Source organism: Eriocheir sinensis, chromosome 51 (genome assembly GCF_024679095.1).
Source record: "Eriocheir sinensis breed Jianghai 21 chromosome 51, ASM2467909v1, whole genome shotgun sequence".
Taxonomy (NCBI): Eukaryota; Metazoa; Arthropoda; class Malacostraca; order Decapoda; family Varunidae; genus Eriocheir; species Eriocheir sinensis.
In genome coordinates this window covers 12,571,743-12,592,409 of record NC_066559.1, presented here as the reverse complement: position 1 = coordinate 12,592,409, position 20,667 = coordinate 12,571,743, and the positions used below count along the sequence as shown (strand labels likewise).

Below are 20,667 nucleotides of genomic sequence, written 5' to 3'. Positions count from 1 at the left end.
ATTTTAATGCTAACTGAAATGTGGCTAAGTGACCATGATAATGCCAAGATTAGTGAAATGACACAGTAACCTTCAAGAAAGCACTGAAGGCTCACTCATTTACTAAATCCTACGACATTACAAACGTGCATTGATCATTTTTTGTAGATGCTAACATCATTATATTGTTGTTGGCCTTGCAGAGTGCTTCGCTGGAAGTGGAGTGGGGCCTGATATATACCTCATCATATGACGTTACAAACATGTGCATTGAAGATAAAAAAAAATTTAGATTCTAATATCATTATAGTGTTGATGGCCCTGCATTGCGCTAGAAGCAGAGCCTCATCAACAATAAACAGTAAATGTCTTTTGCAAACCGTCAAACCTACCAGAAAATCGTAGGAAAGAATGTAGAGATCAAATCGTGTGATAAGTCAGGAAATACCTTTGGGAACCTGCACAGCCGCAGGTGGCAAGGTAACCTAATGGGACAAACGTGGAAATACAAGGAAGTGAAGTCCCCTGTTAGGCCCTCCATACACTTTCACTTTTGTTTACAGGCCAAAATGAACTGAAGGAAGCATTTGCATACACTGCAGTCAGGATTGCAGGCCTGGTCTCTGTTTCATAGAAATTTATACAAGATTGGTCATGGTGTTCTTCAGCAGACATATAGAGATTTTATACATATCTACAGGAGGTGTTTGTTTGGTGATAGGAGAAAGAATTAAAAGAAAAAGAAAAAAAGCGGGTAAAAGACTGTTTGACGAAGTGAGAAAAGCTTGACTTTTTTACATAATTGTCAAGTCTGAAAACATGCTTGTGTTGCTACAAGTATGTGTTGGATGCACACTTCCTCTTACATAATTTTTCACTTATTCTAACATTGGAAAACCGTATCCATGACTTATGTTAATTAGTTTCATAAATGCAGATGGGGAATAACTATCAATGTATAGTTTATCTGATGTATTGTGACCTATAGAGTAGGTTTACAGACTAGCCTACTTCCACAAAGCTCATGCTTTCATTTGAGTCCTTGAGTAGATTCTGGGCTTTCTCAGCTCTGCAGAAATTTCACATCTCCCCTGAGGAAGTAGATTTTGTGCATATCTATTGCAGGTGCTTGTGCAGTGATACAAGGAAGAGTTTGGGACAACAGTATGTGTGACTACTACATTCATTAGTTTCATAGATACAGATGGGGAAAAATACTAACGTTTAGTTTTATCTGATGTGTTATGATCTTCAGAATGGGTTCATAGAATAGCCTACTTGCTACAAAGCAGACCCTCATTCACTCCTCAGAGTTACATACTAGACTAGAGCATGCATCCCCTATCTCTCTGCGTTTTGATGAGTGATGCCAGCAGCCTGCTGGGGCAGCTGCGAGTGTGCCCAGTTGATCCAAAACTGATGACTTAACGCACCTCATTTCCACCCAGTTTCCTGACCCCACCATTCATTATTAGAAAAATTGAGACCACCATTGTCTTTCTGAGAAAATTCTGCATCACACTAACTTAAATTTATAACAGTAATCAAAAAACAAATTACGAAAATGTGGGGTGAATAATGTAGAACAGTTCATGCACCCTTCCAGGAGCTTTGAGAAATCCATGTACCCCTAGCTTCGAAAATCACGTTTTAAGTATTAGGTGTCTATTTTAGACATAAAAAATAGCTACTCGGTCCTACATAACTGTGATATAGGTGGTAGATATGTAATAAAATAAGATAGTTGTGATACATATTGCATTTCTACTTTTAGATGTACACATCATTTCTAAATGGTTTGAAAAAATATGCAAATGGAACATCACATTATATACATACGCTTTATAAAATAGCAGCATAGCTAATGAAAAGGATTTACATTCAGTGACTGGTTTGCTGCTGCATTGTTGCAACAATCATTTCAAAGCGAGGTTTTATTTCACTCTAGTGCCCCCTCATCAGAGAATCCACATCTTGTAGCTGGTTTCACTTTTTTTGTTTTAATATCCATCAGATTAGAGAAGCCTCTTTCTGCCAGATAAGTTGTTGGTATTCGCCCTAGATAAGTCATGGCCATTCGTGCAAGTTCTTCGTAGTCTGGAATTCCTAAAAGTGAGCACCAGAAATCTCCATAGTAGGAGAAGTCACGATATGAAGACTTCTGTGCAAAATCAGTGGACAGTTTTAGCTAAGTAGGTGTCAGTGATTCCAGATTGGCTGATCTGGTATTAGCTGAGACAAAGGGGTTCACAACTCACATACATTCTTTGAGTGCTGTTGCCTCTTCATCAGGGAAATACAGACAAAATTTCTTCTCCAGATTGTCCAGATGAAAAATTACAAAATCCTTAATATTTTCTTCTAGTGAAGGAGATAGCACTTTCCAGTTGCACTCTTTCAAAAAGTGATCAAGGGAGCTGAAACTACCGAAGTCCTTAGTTTCAACTTTTCTTTTCCATAACCCAATCTTTAACTTGAAAGCTTCAATTCTACCAGTGACATCAAAAATATCCCCATCAAAGCCTTGGAGGGATAGGTTTAACTGATTCATCTTCTCAAAGATGGAAGCCATGTATGATAATCTGGCAATCCAGTAGTTGTCCTGGAGCTTGACAGCCCTTTCGTCTTCTTCAGTCAGAAATACGCACACTTCTTGTCTTAGTGTTAGAAATCTGTTCAACACCTTGCCACAAGACAACCAACGAACTTCTGCATGAAGAAGAAGCTTAGAAAATTCTGCATCCATTTCCCTGCAAAGCTGCTCAAGCATGCGACTCTTTTTTGCCCTTGCATGGATATTATTCACTATCTTTACCACATCATTGATGATTTCGTCAAAATCATTTTTCCCCACATTTGACAGGAGATTCTTGGCAGCCAGTGCCTCCCGATGTAATATACAGTGAATTGAATAGCAGCTGGGAGCAACATCCTTAATTTTCTTGACAACACCTTTCTTACTTCCAACCATTGCTGCAGCCCCATCTGTGGTAATACAAGCACATTTGTTCCAGCTCAGATCATTCTTGACCATAAACTCATTTATCTTGGCGAATATTCCCTCTGCTGTTGTCTGCACACCTAGTGGTAAACAGAATAGGAAATGTTCCTCTATTTTCTTGGAGTGACTGTTAGGAAAGTGGCAGTAAGCTAAAAGTTGAGCAACATTTGCAATGTCAGTGGTTTCATCGAACTGCAAACCAAACCAGGGTGCTACCCTGAGCATTGTAAGTAGCTGATCCTTCAGATCTTCCGACTACCACAGATCGACGTTTCATTGTGGAGTCTGAAAGTGGAATACTCTGAACCTTATTAACTGCTGAAACAAGTCCTTAACTTAGGTAATGGCAGCACAAGCCACGACAGTCCTTACTTTAGCAGATGACACCATGTTGATACAGGGCAAGTGCTTTGTTTACATTGTAGATGTGGATACAGCAACCTTCCTTGGCTGTGTGTGACGCACACCTGGAAAAATTGGAGATGCTTGTTGCCGTAGGTGGCACCAACGTGGTGGGAAAAAAAAATCACTGTGTGACACCAGCTTACGGATAACCGTGAACTCACTCCTGGTTGGACGAAAACGGCCATTGTGACACCGGCAGTGAAGCCGCTGATAGGGTGGGCGTCGGCTACGATGTCATCGGACTCCTAGCGAATCACAAGCGTGTTTTCAGAACTGTCAGCCAATCGTAAGGCAGCCGCCTTCAACTGTGGCTTCAAAACTACCTGTTTTCTCTCTCTCTCTCTCTCTCTCTCTCTCTCTCTCTCTCTCTCTCTCTCTCTCTCTCTCTCTCTCTCTCTCTCTTGCCATAGCTACAATGATTTGAGGAAAACATCCAGTGTGTTAAAAGATAAGTGCAAAATGGAGAAACAGGCACTTGTAAATATCGAATAATAACCTATCTTCTCAATATTTTGTCAATATTATCCATGTATTGTTTGTGTTTATCAGTCAAACAAAGTTACAGTTTTATGAAGAAGGTCTGTCTTACCTCAATGATCCCTGTCTACTAAGGAAATGTAGCGTGTCTTGCGCATGTTGTCAGGTTTGGTGTACAACCGTCCACAAGTTTGTTTAGGTACAGGCATTAAGTCACTTAAGTTTTTTCCTGACTGGTGTCATTTTATATGAAGTAGTGGTAAGTACTACTGTTATACATTGTTACTTCAGAAAAGAGTTGCCGTTGTTGCTGTAAAAGCAATTGCCACCTTGTTTACGTTTGCGGAGAGGTTTGCAGTTTGATTTAAGTGCTATTGCTGCACTAAAACTTTACTAGCCCATGACCCAAAGCTGAACCTTGATCTTATAAGATGCAGGGTGATTTTCAGGGACATTAAAAAAAAAAAAAAAAAAAAATGCGTCTTATAAGCCGTCAAATACGGTACTCTTGATATGATGTATTTCACTCAAAGCCAAGTTTTGAGGTTGTATTTCATGTCATTGTTAGCTAGGAGACAGTCGTTCTCCATTCCATCCTTCATTGACTCGCCACAAGGCGCCTTTGCCTCCTCAACGGCAGCTCCGACCCTTCAACTTTAAATGAAACTCTTGGGAAGCAGTGACTGAGTGGTTAGTGTGTGGGTGTGGTGAGCCCAAGGACCTAGGGCGGACTTGGTTCCAACCCCCATCGAAACACGCTGAGTTTTCAAGTCATCGCTGAGTGGCGGAAGATCACCCACATGCCGTCCGGATCTTCAGTCAGCCCTAACTTTAGCAAAAAGTTTAAGAATTTTTGTTTATTTGGGCCCCAGATATTTGCTGTTGTTTTGAATGCCGGATAAACGAGATTCTACTGTACCTGGCCCTGTCCTCATGCGCTCGCCTCACCCCACCATTCTGTTCAGGTGACCCTTTAGCTATGCAACGTTGTACAGCTTAATGCAATGGAGCTACAAAGTTTTGCTAAAGGGGCTATTACACTGGGCAAATTCTCCGTGGATCCTCAGTCAAACCATGATTTCCGCTGGCATGATTCTCATTTGTTTCTTGTTATTACTGCTGCTGCTGATGAGTAATACCGTCTTTCTCAGGTGAAATCTACCGTAGCTTTGGAAGATCATGGACACGTCAGAAAACCACGGAAATACGAGAACCACAGCAGCGGAAATCGTGGTTTGACTGAAGATCCACGAAGAATTTTCCCAGTGTAATAGCCCCTTAAGATGACGACGTCTGCCAAATGCACACCAAGTCGTTGCTGGGGTTGTTTTGGCAGGGAGGCTGTAAACAAAAGACACGTCAGCTATATGAGTGGCCAGTGTCACCTCCACTGCATCTTCTTACCTTCTGTGAATGTTTCGTTCAACTATGATGCTTTTTCCTTTAACCCTTTCCATCCGTGACACAGACGTCGGCGTCACAGTATGGAAAGGGTCAAGAGGAAATGGAAGAGGGTTAATCCTCTTCTAAACCTCTCAATCCTCCTCTAAATTTCTCTTAATCCTCTTCCATTTCCTCTTAAGAGGCATAAAAGAGGATTAAGAGGAAATGGAAGAGGTTTAGAAGAGGACTAACCCTTTCCATACGGTGATGCCATCGGACGCCGACGTCGGTGGTGAAGGAGTTAAATGGTCGCCAATAGAAGCTGCTGCAATAATACTGTGAGGGGCTATTGCTGTAGGGCGCCAGGATTTGAAGTTGGGCCCAATGGGATTGTAGTCAGATATGCCACCAACCACTCCAAGGAGAAAGGATAGAGTATTATTAGTCCATTATCTCATGTTTAAGTCTTTTGTCATTTATTTAAGAGTAGTATTAATGTTTCTTTCTCTTGCAGGTGAAAATTAAGAGTGTATAATGTGACCACAAGAGTTCCAGGAACCATGCCACTCATCTCAAAGTTCATAGATATATTCAAGAGTGGATCTTCAGCCAAGAAGAAAAAACATTTTCACAATGTTCGTCTGGACAGCCCTGAAGAATTCTGGGAGATTATTGGGGAGCTTGGAGATGGAGCCTATGGCAAGGTGTACAAGGTATGGCAGCTTGATGGTCTCCTCATTTTGGAATCCTTAAATAAGTACACCTGTCCCTCCTTATGCAAGGGGGTTAGGGTACGCAGACAGCTTGCAAATAGAGAATTTCTGTGAATGTTTGTCATGCCCCTCAAAAAATCCTTTAGACCTACAAAAAACACTGAGAGTGATTTTACAGAAACTGTACCTAATAAAGCATTCTTGTTACCTTGAAGCAGCAGATAATATCATAAGTAGCATTATTCATCAGCTGTACTTACTATAAACTGTACTATAATTTACGGAACTTCTACTGTAATTTTTATAGACTTCTTTCAAATATATAGTCATTAACCCAGTAGCAGCAATGGGCCAAATTTGTGGCTTTACCGTGTAGGAGCGATGGGCCAAATTTGTGCCATGATATAAACCCCCCAAAATAGATGATACATAAACTGATCACAAATGCTTTGATATATATTATGAAATGGTTTGTATGAGGGATGATTTTTTCTCATTTTTCTCGCTTAGAGGGACCATTAAGAAACATGATCCCCGCTGCTACTGGGTTAAAATCTCACTTAACTGGGGTCCTCACCACAAAGTTTCTGCCAATATATTTTTCAACTTCTGGTGGTTAACCTTTATGCTCCATGATAAAAATTTAAAACACTGATTCTGGATGCATTGATCAACAGTGGATGCAATGACCCAGACACACATATGTTTTATGCTTACTTGAAAATGCTCTCCTTATCAAACAAAAAATAGATAATTATATACCAAATGAAAGCTTAGAATCTCTATTTTGTGATGATATAAACAGAAATGTAAAAACTGATATTGGGGAATCACAAGAAAAATATGAAGTAAATTATTAGCTCTTGCCCAAACATGAAAATGAATCCCAGTGTCAGGGATGAAAGACTGAAGATTCTGGTTATGAAATAAATTATTAGCTCTTGCCCAAAACATGAAAATGAATCCCAGTGTCAGGGATGAAAGAATAAAGATTCTGGTTAACTTTTGCATGAGGGATTTGGACAGGATAGGGATGAGCAAGAGTAGAAAGTCGGGTACAGTGGGGCTGTAGGAGGGGGGGCAGGCATACATTTAGCAAGTTCAGAAAAGCAGTCGGCATGAAAACATCGATAGAAGATAAAAAGAGATGCAACATTGCTGTGGAATTTTGGAGTTTGTAGATGTATATGGCCTCCACAAAGTCTTATTTCCTTTTTCTGTTGTGCGTAGACAATTAAGCAGTGCTTCAAATTTTTGTGGCTGATTTTAGATGCCTTATAGAGTTACAATAACTTTCTGATATGGACAGAGCTTAGGTAATGTACAATTGCTGCCTTTTTCTATGTGATGCAAGCTCTAGCATCACAGGTAATTATCTATAAGCACAATATACAGAGAGAGAGAGAGAGAGAGAGATGGTGGCATGTTTCTGAATAACATGAGTATTTGTAGGGTGCTGAACTAACTGCTTTAAAATAATGAGTAGAGGAGTTATAGACTTATTATGCAGTAATTTTGTTATAGTCTGTCTGTTGATTATCAGATATTCCAGTGACTTTGTAAAAGTGGAGGAAAAGTCTTAATTACTTGATACGTCACAAACATCTTTGTACAGTTTGAAGTCTAAAGATTTTTATTTCAATGTTACTTATAAAGACTTGATTTTATCAGATTGATTTAACCCGTAAGTGGTCAGTCATGGACAAGTACGTGAAATCAGAGGTTACTTCCTTTGGTCAGTCACGTATAAGTACGTTCGTCACTTCCCTGCCTTCTACTGCTTGGAAATGCCTTCTAGCTACATGAATTATTTTTCTGGAACTGTCTAGCACATATCAGCACAGCTTCCTGCCATTTGAACACACACGTAAGCCCTCCCACCCCAAACCCCCTCTCACTGCACACGCGCTGCTGCTTACGTAACCCGTCCCCGGCCATCACTTGTCTCTGAATCACAGTGGCAGGGAGGCGTCACCGCTCTCTAACTCTCGCTGAGATTGATGAGCAATTATGTCTTAAGGAAAATATTGGTGACCAGGACAGTGACATCAGCATTGATGATATTGATTATGACCCTGATTGTGTATTTGATCATCAAATAGAGGAAGAAAACGAGGAACTTGAGTCGGAATAGATGATCATTTATAGGTATAAAAAGATCGTTAAACGACAATAAAAAATTGTACGTCTGGCAGCATCGCCTAGCGAGCCAAGTTTAAAGGCCCAGCAGGACATTTAAAAATGGAGATTTTGAACTTTATTTTTTTTAATTTTTAATTTTTTATATATATTTTTTTTCAGTTCAAGGATCATTTTGAGTCATACGGAACAATGTATGAAAAACTGATTTTCGGTGACCAGGATAAGTACAGTAAACCCTCGATATAACAGACCCGCTTATAACGGATTTCGGATATAATGGACAAGGTCAGACAGTCAGAAATCCATGGGGACCGACCAAGAATAGTTTTTGAACCACCCGCTTTCGGTAACTATAATAGCGTCTGCTGGCCACCTCGCCCTCCTCCCTTTATCTGCTGCCCCATCCTTCGGTTACCGTAGTCTTATTCAAGCCACCTGATGAAATATTTTCCCTCTTGTGGTTTCCATTCAAATGAAGAATGTATTTATACCACAAGCTAGTCGTATGCATCAATCCAGGTGGTAAATGTATATCAAAAATAGCTGAAAATAGCCAAGTGTTTGTGAATGTCAGCACTGATAAAGCTTTAGGGGGTAGGGGGGCTAAGCCTCCAGTTATGTAGGTTACGGTAAGTTATGTTTGGTTTGTAAAGTTATTCGGCACTCGGTGTGGGGTGAGGAAATACACAGTGTTGGACGTGACATTTGCGGCGGCTGGCCGGTGTTGCGAGAAATATCTCCTCGCAGAAATAAGTCGCCCTGCTGTCCACCACGCATGCGCCTTGGGGAAATACATGGCAGGGAAAACATTAATTTGTCTTGTTTTGTTCTAGTTTGTCCATTTGTGGTCTTTGTGAACGGTGAGTGAAACAAATGATCAGTAAGCAAGTTGAACATCTTTCTCTGTGAGTTATTTTGCGGCTGCAGCTGCAGGCTGTGACAGGTTTACAACAGGCATTGAAAAGTCAATCATTTATGATTTGCGACAGAAATAGTAATCGGATTATTTCATAACACCGAAAAAAAAAAAATCCTCTGCCAGTATTTACCGCTCTTGTAAAATTTTGCCCATTCCCGTAACAATACGGCCCCCTCGCAGGGCCCCACTACCAACCGGGCAGGCTCAGTGCCTCGCAGTCCATCGCCAAGTGTGCTATGCGGCTATACAGATAATGTGCACACAACATACACAAAAAAATTTATATACCTACGTTTATTTTGTTCGTTGGCATTATTTTTTTATTTTTTTATTTATTTTTTTTTTTTTTTTGCCGCTTATAACGGACTTTCGGCATTAAGGGACTACGTTCCTCCCTAATTAGTTTGTTATATTGAGGGTTTACTGTATATGGGATGTAAAGGTATGCTGAGCTCTTAGGGATTAATAGTAGTGGAAAGATTATTGGTGAAGTTAATTTACAACTTTGAATTTGCATCCTTGTATAACAATGATTTTTAGGTCATTATTATGTATAATGTTTTATATTGAAATTTTTTTCAGGCTTTACACAAAGAAACTAAGCAACTTGCAGCCCTCAAGCAAGTTGCACTGGAGGAGGAAGAGGATCTCGAGACATTTATGATAGAGATTGATATTCTCGCTGAATGCAAGCACAAGAATGTTGTAGAATTACTAGAAGCATACCATTATGATGGGAAACTTTGGGTATGTTGGTATTAATATGCAATGGAATTTTCTTTGTATATAACTATTTTATCTCGCTGTATCTACCAGAAATATTTATTTTAATTTAGTATAATTAATTTTAAATTTAATTTTGTGCAAATATATTTTGTTTATCATGCAAACTTATTTTGTTTATCGATGCAGAATACCTTTCAAAATAATCTTGCCAATAATTTTATCATTCAGATATCCTTTATCATTTCTTAACATTAATGATGGGAATGTAATACTCTTCACTGACCATGCAACCATTTTCAGATGTACCTGGAATATTGTGATGGAGGGGCTATGGATTCTGTAATGGCTGATCTTTATCGACCTCTCACTGAACCCCAAATTGCTTATGTTTGTAAATATCTTGTTGAAGCCCTAGCCTATATCCACTCTCATAAGGTATGTATTGCAAACATTGCATTCTTTTCATATATTCATCTCAGAGATCTCATTTTTAGTATATATTCATTCAGAGTTTGCACCTGGAACCTAAACAAGATTTGTAAAAAGTGGAATGGTTGACTAGCTTTCAGTTGGAAGAGCATTTTTTCTTTTTTTTGCTCACACGGTGTGTGCAATTTCGTGGATACTGTATGCTAGCCTACACATAGGAAACAGTCGTCAGTGTCAATAATATGCAGGCAGTAATAACAAATACTGTCAATTATAGTCGATTGTGAGTTAAAAATATCGGTAATAATGCAAATAGTTGTTTTGTTAATTTACAAGATCGCTGATTATGATTATTAAACTAGCCTTGAAGCTGTCCACCACCGAGAAAATTAGCAGGCTTATATTAATTAACCTTCTCGTTCACTTGGATGCCAATGGCGTGTATATATTTTTAGGGCCAAAGTGCACTTTCATGCCATTGGCATCCATTTGAACAAAAATATTACTTTTAAATAGTTATATTCATGCCAATGGTGTCATTTTTTGGTTGAACATGTTTCCTCACTCTTTCCCAAATTAAGTAATTAACAACCCTCTCCACTGGCGTGGCTTTGAGCACGAGGCATAAATAAAGGCAGTTTTTGTCTCCCTCACTCGTCAGTCAGATCGTATGACTCCTGCTGTGGGCTTTAACCCTTTCCTTGCACGCAGGACGGGATGCGACTATCCCCTCAGGCGCAGTCAGGCAGCCCAATGGGGGGTCTCTTTTAACCTCTGTATCTCAAAAACTATTCATCACGGCTAAAAAACAAAAACACCATTGGAAAGAAGGTCCAGATCTATAGGAGTCGGTTATGTATGCCTCTCTTGCAAACTTACATGCACGTTCAGAGTGTTGAATGTTAACACTTACGTCGGTGCGTGCGGGATGATCAGCCATATTAAGGGGACTCCGGACATCTCTCCTTCAGATTCTGGAAAGGGAGTATTGCCAACTGCAATATTTACAACTATTTGGTCAAAGAATCAGTCAGTTGATAGGTGAAGCTATGCAAAAATGCCGCTATATTGGGCATGAACATCCACCAGTTACTCGTCTGTAGATTTGCTGCGCTGGGCTGATATGATTTTCCACCAAATTTAGCGAAGAACCCACTCAATTGGCAATCCTGTGTTTTGAGAATTAGTGTTGGAACACTTTCATGTGCGGGAGATTTGAGTGCGGGTGGAGCTTGCAGCGAGCATTTAGCACCACCAGCAAATACGCCTAAAGCTCGCTGCGAGCGTTTAGCAATGAAAGGGACCTTTTGCTGTCTAGGTTGCGGCCATACTGCCGACCGCATAATGGTGATAATAGTGTTATATATTTTATTCTCTTTACAGGCTGTAACATATATTTCTTGAACTGCATAATGGCATGGAGGCCCTTGAAACATGAGAAATATTACTCATGCCTGTTCTCAGATCATGAAAGTAACAGTGAGTGTTAACATTTCACTTGACCTCGTCGCTATCTGAAAGAATCCGCCCCTTCGCCCTCCCCGGCACCACCACACTGCACTCCACCCCACCCCCCACCTCTCACCACCCCTACCTTCCCAGACACAAATCTGACCCCCGTTTTCCATCCCCCTTCTTTTTGTATTTGTTCTTGTTAGCAAAATTTACTTAAAATGTATTTCTAAAATGTAAATTTTCAGCCTGACGGCTGCCGTACCTGAATAAACCGTATATTATTATTATTATTATTATTATTATTATTATTACTATTATTACACACACACACACACACACACACACACACACACACACACACACACGAAGGAATTGGTAAACAGAAGAACAAAGAGTTAGAGAAGAGGTGAAGACCTGGAGAGTGGAGAGTGAAAAAGCAAATGTAAGCCTAAGATAAGTAATAGAACAGCAAATGAAAGAGGATAAAGAAGACGTGGAGAAAGAGGTAGTCAAGGCCCTAAAGAAAAATGAAGAATTAGTGAGAGAAGTAGCGGACACAAAAAGAAGTGTTGTTATTTTTGGGATGAAAGAAAAGAATATGACATATAAACCAAAAAGGGATAAAGAGGAACTGAAATCAGTCAAAGACCTGCTCAAGAACCTAAATGATGCAGAAAGGCAGAGTATCGAGGAGGAAGTAGACGAGATTTATAGAATGGGTCCATTTATGGAAGGGAAAACAAGACCAATCAAGTTAAAACTGAAATCACAAAAGGCAGCCGAAGACATATTATATAGAACAACTAAACTAAAAGAAACGGAAGGATGTAAGGATACATATATACAAAGAAAAATAGAAATGAAGAAGAAAGGAAGAAATGGAATGAACTACTGGCAGAGACAAAAGTAGAAAATAACGCAAGATCTGAGGAAGAAAAAGAATCATTTTTTTGGAGAATTTCGGGGGATCAAATCAAAAAATGGTTCATAAGGGAGAAGAGAAAGGAGAGCGAAAACTAGATAAGAAAGATACAGAGAGGGGAAAAAGAATAATGTACACAGATGTAGATGGGTTGATCTCTAGTAAAATAGAGCTGCAAGATTATCTAAAAGAGAGGGATCCCATGATAGTTTGCCTAACTGAAACTAAACTAAAAGAAAACATCCAAATTGAGTTAGATGGAAGATACAATGTATGGAGGAAGGATAGAATGGGCAAAGGCAGAGGAGGAGTGGTGATAATGATAAAGAGTTATTAGTAAAATCAATAGAATATGGAGAAGGAAAAGCAGAAATAGTGAGTGTAAGCTTGGAAAACAAGAATAGAGAAAGGATGACGATAGCAGTAACATATGTACCACCAAAAACAACATCATGGAGTAAAGAAGAATATGAAAACATGATTGATGACACCTTACAGAGTTTGAGGAGATTACTTAAGGGAAACAAAGGAGTAATACTAGTTGGCAATTTCAATTGCAAAGAGGTTGACTGGGAGAGGTTTGAGAGCAATGGTAGCGATGTGGCATGGGGGAATAGATTCTTAAATTTAATGATGGAAAATTTGATGATACAAAGGGTGAAGGAAAGCACTAGATATAGAAGAGACGACGAACCGGCAAGACTGGATTTGATGTTGACAAGAGAAATTCACGTGAAGGATGAATTGAGGTATGATTGCCCCCTGGGAAAAAGTGATCACATGCTCATAGAGATGGAAATGAAGGAGGGAGGAAGGGAACAAGACATGACTTATAGAAGTGATAGATTAAACTATAGGAAAGCAGAGGTGGAAAACCTCAAGAAGTTTTTTGGTGAAATGGATTGGAAAGAGTTAATGAGTACAAGCGAAGTTCAAGGAAAGTATGATATTTTCATGAAGGCATACAACACAGGTGTTATGAAGTTCGTATCAAAATACAGACCGAGAGAGAGGGCTAAAAAGGACTGGTTTAATGCAAGATGTGTAAAGGCAAAAGAAAAGAGAGACAAAGCGTGGTCAAGATTGAAAAGAAACAAAAATCAAAGAAACAAAGTAGGCTTTAAGGCAGCGAGAAATGAGTACGTGAAAGTGAGAAAGGAAGAAGAGAAACGATACGAAAAGGATATTGTGGAAAAGTGTAAAGAACAACCTAAACTATTTTATAGATTTATAAATGGAAAAATTAAATCAAGAGAAATAATTGAAAGACTGACTGCAGAGAATGTAGAGATCGAGGATCCCAAAGGCATGGCGGAATTATTCAACAAAAAATTCCAGCAAGTGTTTACCAAAGAATCATTATTTAATGAACCACAAGAAAACAACTTAGATGTATATATGGAAGAGGTCAGAATAGATAAAGACGAGATAAAAAAACTATTGGGGGAATTGGAAGAAGGGAAGGCCGTGGGACCGGATGGAGTTTCAGGTTTTATACTTAAAGAGTGCAGAAATGAATTAGTCGGCCCGATATATGACATCATTAGGTGCTCAATAAAAACTGGCTCAGTGCCTAGGGAGTGGAAGAGGGCAGAAGTGGTACCTATATACAAAAGTGGAAAAAAGGAAAAAGCCCTAAATTGCAGACCGATGTCTCTGACCAGCGTAGTATGTAAAATATGTGAGAAATTAATAAAAGAACAATGGATGAGATTTCTAGAAGAACATAATCTAATCACAAACAATCAATATGGGTTTAGGAAAGGCCGCTCATGTGTGACAAACTTCCTGAGCTTTTACTCAAGAGTGATGGACAAATTACAGGAAAGAGATGGATGGGTGGATTGCATTTACCTAGACTTAAAGAAGGCATTTGACAAAGTTCCACATTCAAGACTGCTGTGGAAACTAGAAAATAAAGGAGGATTGAGATGGAAAATGAAGTGCTGGATGGAAAGCTACTTAAGAGGAAGAGAGATGAGAACAGTGGTTAAGGACACTAGATCGGAATGGAGAACGGTGGAAAGTGGAGTGCCCCAGGGGTCAATTTAGCACCAGTACTTTTCCTAGTCTATATTAATGATATGCCAGAGGGAATAAACAGCTACATGAGCCTGTTTGCAGATGATGCTAAACTGCAAAGACATATAAGAAACAGTGAAGACTGCAAGGAGCTGCAAGAAGACCTAAACAAGATTTGGAAATGGAGTCAGAAATGGGAGATGAAATTCAGCGTGAAGAAATGTCATGTTATGGAAATGGGAAAAAGTGTAGAAAGACCAAAATGGACATATAAAATGGGAGATGGTGAAATATTAAAGAAAGTAAATGAAGAGAGAGACCTGGGAGTAATAATGCAATATTATATGCAACCAAAAAGTCATATAAATCAGATCTTCGGTGATACATATAACATGGTGAGAAATATAGGTATAGCATTCCACTACATGGACAAAGAAATGATGAAAAAATTAATTACTACTATGATCAGACCTAAACTAGAATATGTGGAAACAGTGCGGTCTCCATATATGAAGAAACACATAAAAAAACTAGAAAGAATACAAAGGATGGCAACAAAAATGGTTCCAGAACTGGAGGGACTGACATATGAAGAGACTAAAGGAAATGGACTTACCAACACTAGAACAAAGAAGAGAAAGAGGAGACCTAATACAAATATATAGGCTATTGAGTAAAATGGAAGAAGTGGATAATGAGAAATTGCTACTAAGAGAGGAACCTTCCAGCAGGAATACTAGAGGACATAGTAAAAAGTTGAGGAAGGGAAGATGCTCAAGAGATATAAAGAAATATAGCTTCCCACAAAGAAATATAGAGGTTTGGAACAGACTAAGTGAAGAAATAGTATTGGCAAAGAGTGTGCAGAGCTTCAAGGAAAAGTTGGATAATTATAGATATGGAGACGGGACCACACGAGCGTAAGCCCAGGCCCTGTAAAATTACAACTAGGTAAATGCACACACACACACACACACACACACACTGCTCCGATAGCTCAGTCTATCTTCTTAATATCTCGTCAATATTATCCATATATTGTTCGTGTTTATCAGTCAATCAAAGTTAAACAGTTTTATGAAAAAGGTCTGTCTTACCTCAATGATCCCTGTCTACTAAGGAAATGTAGCGTGCCTTGCGCGTGTTGTCAGGTTTGGTGTACAACCGTCCACAAGTTTGTTTAGGTACAGGCATTAAGTCACTTAATTTTCTTCCTGACTGGTGTCATTTTATATGAAGTAGTGGTAAGTACTACTGTTATACATTGTTACTTCAGAAAAGAGTTGCCGTTGTTGCTGTAAAAGTGATCGCCACCTTGTTTACATTTGCGGAAAGGTTTGCAGTTTAATCCAAGTGCCATTGCTGCACTAAAACTTCACTAGCCAGTAATCCAAAGCTGAACCTTGACCTTATAAGATGCAGGGTGATTTTCAGGGACATTGTTTTGGAAAAAAAAGTGCGTCTTATAAGCCGTCAAATACGGTACAGGAAATCCCTGATATACGAAAGCTCGATGTACGAAAATTCGGATATACGAAAGTGAAAAATATAGGACAATTTTCGGTTCACGAAAGACATGCTTCGCATATACGAAAAGTAGACAGTTTCCGCGCTCACTGTTTCGTACCCGATGTCTATATCGATGCTTGTGGCGCCATCAACAACCTCACACTCGCTCACTCGTGTTTTTTATCTGCCTCCATCATGGCTCCCAAGCGCCCAGTCACTTCAGCAGAGAATCACAGCTTATTTCAAGCCAGCTTTAGCCCCACAGCCATCAGCAGCAGCACCACCAAGCAGTGATTAGGCAGCAAGTGTCCATGTCCAGTCCCCTCCACTTCAACGCTCATCACTTAGCGTTGCCAGTTTGTGAACCCCTTGCTTCGACTCGAATCCGAAACACATCCCAGCCAGCGTGAGGAAACGTGAGGGTGATGGAGGGGTTGGGGGGCTTGAGTGGTGCGGTGGTGTACTGTTTGGCACGTGTTTCGGGCACGAGAGTCGAAACTGGCCTTTCACAGCTTGGGAAGTAAACATTGGCAATGTTAAGTGATGAGTTGTAGTGACGAGTTAGAGGGGATTGTCCTAACATATGTAATGCATTTCTATAACAGTAAAGGAACAGGAAATGGTAATTGTTTTTAATTATTTATGAGCCTTGCGTTTCATTGTATTGTGAGTAGTAAATTGCTTTTAAGCATAGTTATATTTAACTTGTTTTTTTTTTTTTTTTTTTTTTGCTGGCGCTGGTCCCTAACCCCCCTATTTATTAACAATCCTATGGGGGAAATGGCTTCGATATACGAAAAATCGATAAACGAAAGGTTTTTTCAGTCCCTAACCCTTTCGTATATAGGGGATTTCCTGTACTTCTCACCCGCACTTGTGTCCGCATGTTTTCTCCCTCCATGCCGTGCTAGGATTCTAGAATGTTCTCTCCACTCCTTAGTGCCGTGGCTGTCAGCTGCAGACAGTGCTGCGTGATTAGCTCACACTTCTGAAACCACAGTTGTCATGGGTGCTGTGATTGGTTGACTTGTGAAAAGGCCCCTATGAGAGAAATCCCACCTTTCAGTGATTCGGCGTGCCAATGGCGCCTTTGAAAATGTTTGTGTATCGTGATCCAGGTGAAACAAAATGCGCCATTGGTGCGCCGTTTCAAACGGCGCCTGTCGGGAAGGTGTGTGTTGTGTATACAGCCCCTGGACCATTGGGCCTGTTATTCGGTAGTATAGGATGTATTTACTTTATTAGCAATTCTATAGGAGTTCTATTCTATTTGGGAGGCAGTGGCTGAGTGGTTAGTGTGCCAGTCCCGCATTTCAATGCATCCTGGATGATGTGGGTTCAGATCCACGGCTACCAGCCAAGAGTAGATGGCACCACTATAAACACTTGCCTGTGCCATGACAGGCTTGGGCCAGCTATCAGGCCCAACCAAGTAAGCCTACCGGAGCTATAGGCGTGGAAAAAAAAAAGCAATTCTATAGGAGTAAGTCTCAAAACAACAGCAAAACGGTTTATCTGGCACGGGCTTCCCCCTGTTCGTGCCGGATAAACAAGGTTCTACTGTAGGAAAAAGTTTGTGTAGCGGAGAGAACACTATTGGCCTGAATTCAAATCATATAGTACCCTGGAACAGCCGGCCAAGGCTTTATGTTTCTTTTTGTTTATGCTACCAGTACAACTAGGGTGCCCAGATATCTGATTGTAGGTTGGATGGTCCAATTTTGGTCTGGTGCCATCTCAAGCCAGACATTAATGTTAACATGGGCCAAGTGTACATATCAATATCAACATTGTGCAGAAGGAGATTCTTGAATTATTGTTAAAATATGAATTTGATACTCTAATTTTGTCATAGCTTATGTTTCATTGACTTGTTTCTTGTTCTGCCAGGTGATACACCGGGACCTGAAAGCGGGTAATGTTCTTCTGACCATGGAAGGAGGAGTGAAATTAGGTATGAAATAATATTCTTTTGTGCTTCATTGTAATTTATCTGTGTTGATACTCATGTATTAATGGTGTATTTTTTTAACCTGGTAGCAGCGAGGATCATGTTTCTTAATGGTCCCTCCAATCGAGAGAAATGAGAAAAAATCACCCCTCACACAAACCGTTTCATAATACATATCAAAGCATTTGTGATCAGATTATGTATCATCTATTTTTGGGGATTTATATCATGGCACAAATTTGGCCCATTGCTGCTACACGGCAAAGCCACAAATTTGGCCCGTCGCTGCTACTGGGTTAAATGATAAACATTTGCATCATCACTGATCAAGGCAGATAAATTATCAAGGGCTCTGAAAGTCAATCTCGTCAGCCTCTGACCATTGAAAACTTGCCACGTGTGCTTTCTTGCAGCAAAAGTCACATACCTCAGTATAGGATAACTGCTGCCAACAAAGGTGTGGTCTAATTCATGGTTATTACTATTATTTTTAAGTTCAGGGAAAATGTGGATTTTTTTTTTTAATACAGTGGTGCCTCGTGATTCAAACTTAATTGGTTCATTTGGGCTGTTTCAATTGTGAATGATCGAATTGGGAGGCAATTTATCCCATTGAAATTAATGTAGAAAAAATTAATCTGTACCAGGCCCCAAAATCCTCATATTTTTTAACATTTTTATGGGTTTATGTTGTGCCCTGTGGCCAGATCACTCAAATATTGTCAACCAGATATATATTGTCAACTAAATATTGCCAACACATGTAAATGCATTTTGTGGGGCACTGTGGAGAAAGGAAGTATGGTTGGCGAGCACCCCACTGATCAGCTGATCGGCGCTGTTTCCAACGGGGCCAAGAGTAATGTTTACTAAGGGCCTGGGTGATGTTCACTGTGGTACTCGTCTCCTATTATTGACCTGTTTGTAAGATGAGTAGGAGGGAAGATGATTTGGGGTAGAATACACCGAAGAGAAGAGGAATGGGATCACGAAGGAAGGAAAAACGGACGGATATGGAGAGTGCTGATGATGACAGTGATGATGAAAGGTATGCTGGTAGTTTCTCTGGTTTTGCATTATTTCCTTTTTCATTTCCATACTTTAACATTTAAGCTTCCTACCACCACTTGCACTTGGTTAATTTCAAGTAAATATGCAAAAAAATATCAAGAACAACAAAGAGTGGTGTTCAAAGCAGGGGAGCACAAGCGTGATGGACAAGAGTGGCTTCCAGCGTTGCCAGGTCTACATTTTTCCTGCGCAATTGGACTTTTTCAAGGGAGTGTGCGGGAAAAAATGGAAGTTGCGGGTTGGCGGTTTTGAGGCTGGAGTCTGCAGTATCACATTCACCGACCTGGCTACACTCATGACTTCGTCTGCAGCCATTTGTTTGTGTTCGAATTGCAACGCACATTCGAATGGGAGGACAAAATTTGTTTGATAAATTTGTTTGAATTGGAAATTGTTCGAATTGAAAGGTGTTCAAATCACGAGGTACTCCTGTATATCTTGCGGAATTATAGGTGCGTCTTATACTCCATTGCGTCTTATATAGCGGGAATTACAGTAGGTTGAAGGCACAGGAACTAAGGTGTTCCTATGGAAAGAGAATTGTTTTGACGAAGATGCTGGAGCAGGATATGTTTGTGGCTGCCAAGATCCCCATTCAAAAAGAAGAGATAAAAATCCAGTTACATCTGCATGATAATAGTTATATATAGCCTTGCCAGAAATGTGGCATATAGTAAAGGTCCATTCATATTGTCTGAGTTGCCATTTAACCCGGTAGCAGCGGGGATCCTGTTTCTTAATGGTCCCTCCAAGCGAGAAAAATGAGAAAAAATCACCCCTCGCACAAACCATTTCACAATATATATCAAAGCATTTGTGATCAGTTTATGTATCATCTATTTTGGGGGGTTAAAATCATGGCACAAATATGGCCCATCGCTGCTACACAGTAAAGCCACAAATTTGGCCTGTTGCTGCTACTGGGTTAATGATAAGGCATGTATTTTTATAGTTTTCAGCCCATTTATGATTCCATTTTCATTATGAACGAATTTTTACTGTAAGTTTATTTATTCTGTATCTTCTCATCCACAGCCGATTTTGGAGTCTCAGCCAAAAATAAAAACACATATGACAAAAGAGGAACATTCATTGGAACGCCGTATTGGCTGGCACCGGAAGTCATCTTGTGTGAAACATTTATTGATGCCAAATATGACTACAAAGTAAGTATTTTCTTTGAACTGGTTGTATAATATAAAAAAAATCTGCCTCAGCTATCATTCTTAATTTGAATTTTGTAGGGGCCTTGGTAACAGCTGGAGGCATAATGCTTGATTGTGGGCATATAAAATTTTGTAGGGCCTTGGTAGCAGTTGGAGGCATAATGCTTGATTGTGGGCATATAAAATTTTGTAGGGCCTTGGTAACAGTTGGAGGCATAATGTTTGATTGTGGGCATATAAAATTTTGTAGGGCCTTGGTAGCAGTTGGAGGTATAATGTTTAATTGTGGGCATATAATAGAATCATCATTTGATGTCTTCTATTGTTTTGTTAAAGATGAATTTATCAAATTTAATAATTTTACATTTTGCCACAATACAGAGACTGGCAGTATCAG

The 20,667-nt window shown here is 39.7% G+C and overlaps 1 protein-coding gene across 1 annotated transcript in view; it reads left to right on the top strand.

The window, feature by feature from the left end:
* LOC126982754 (serine/threonine-protein kinase 10-like) overlaps nt 1-20,667 on the top strand; it is a 114,361-nt gene that overhangs the window by 2,271 nt on the left and 91,423 nt on the right. The window contains 5 exon segments of the mRNA XM_050835082.1: nt 5,760-5,958; nt 9,602-9,766; nt 10,046-10,180; nt 17,973-18,036; nt 20,140-20,270. Of these exon segments, the coding sequence (XP_050691039.1) occupies nt 5,806-5,958; nt 9,602-9,766; nt 10,046-10,180; nt 17,973-18,036; nt 20,140-20,270 (648 nt within the window). The 5' untranslated portion in view covers nt 5,760-5,805.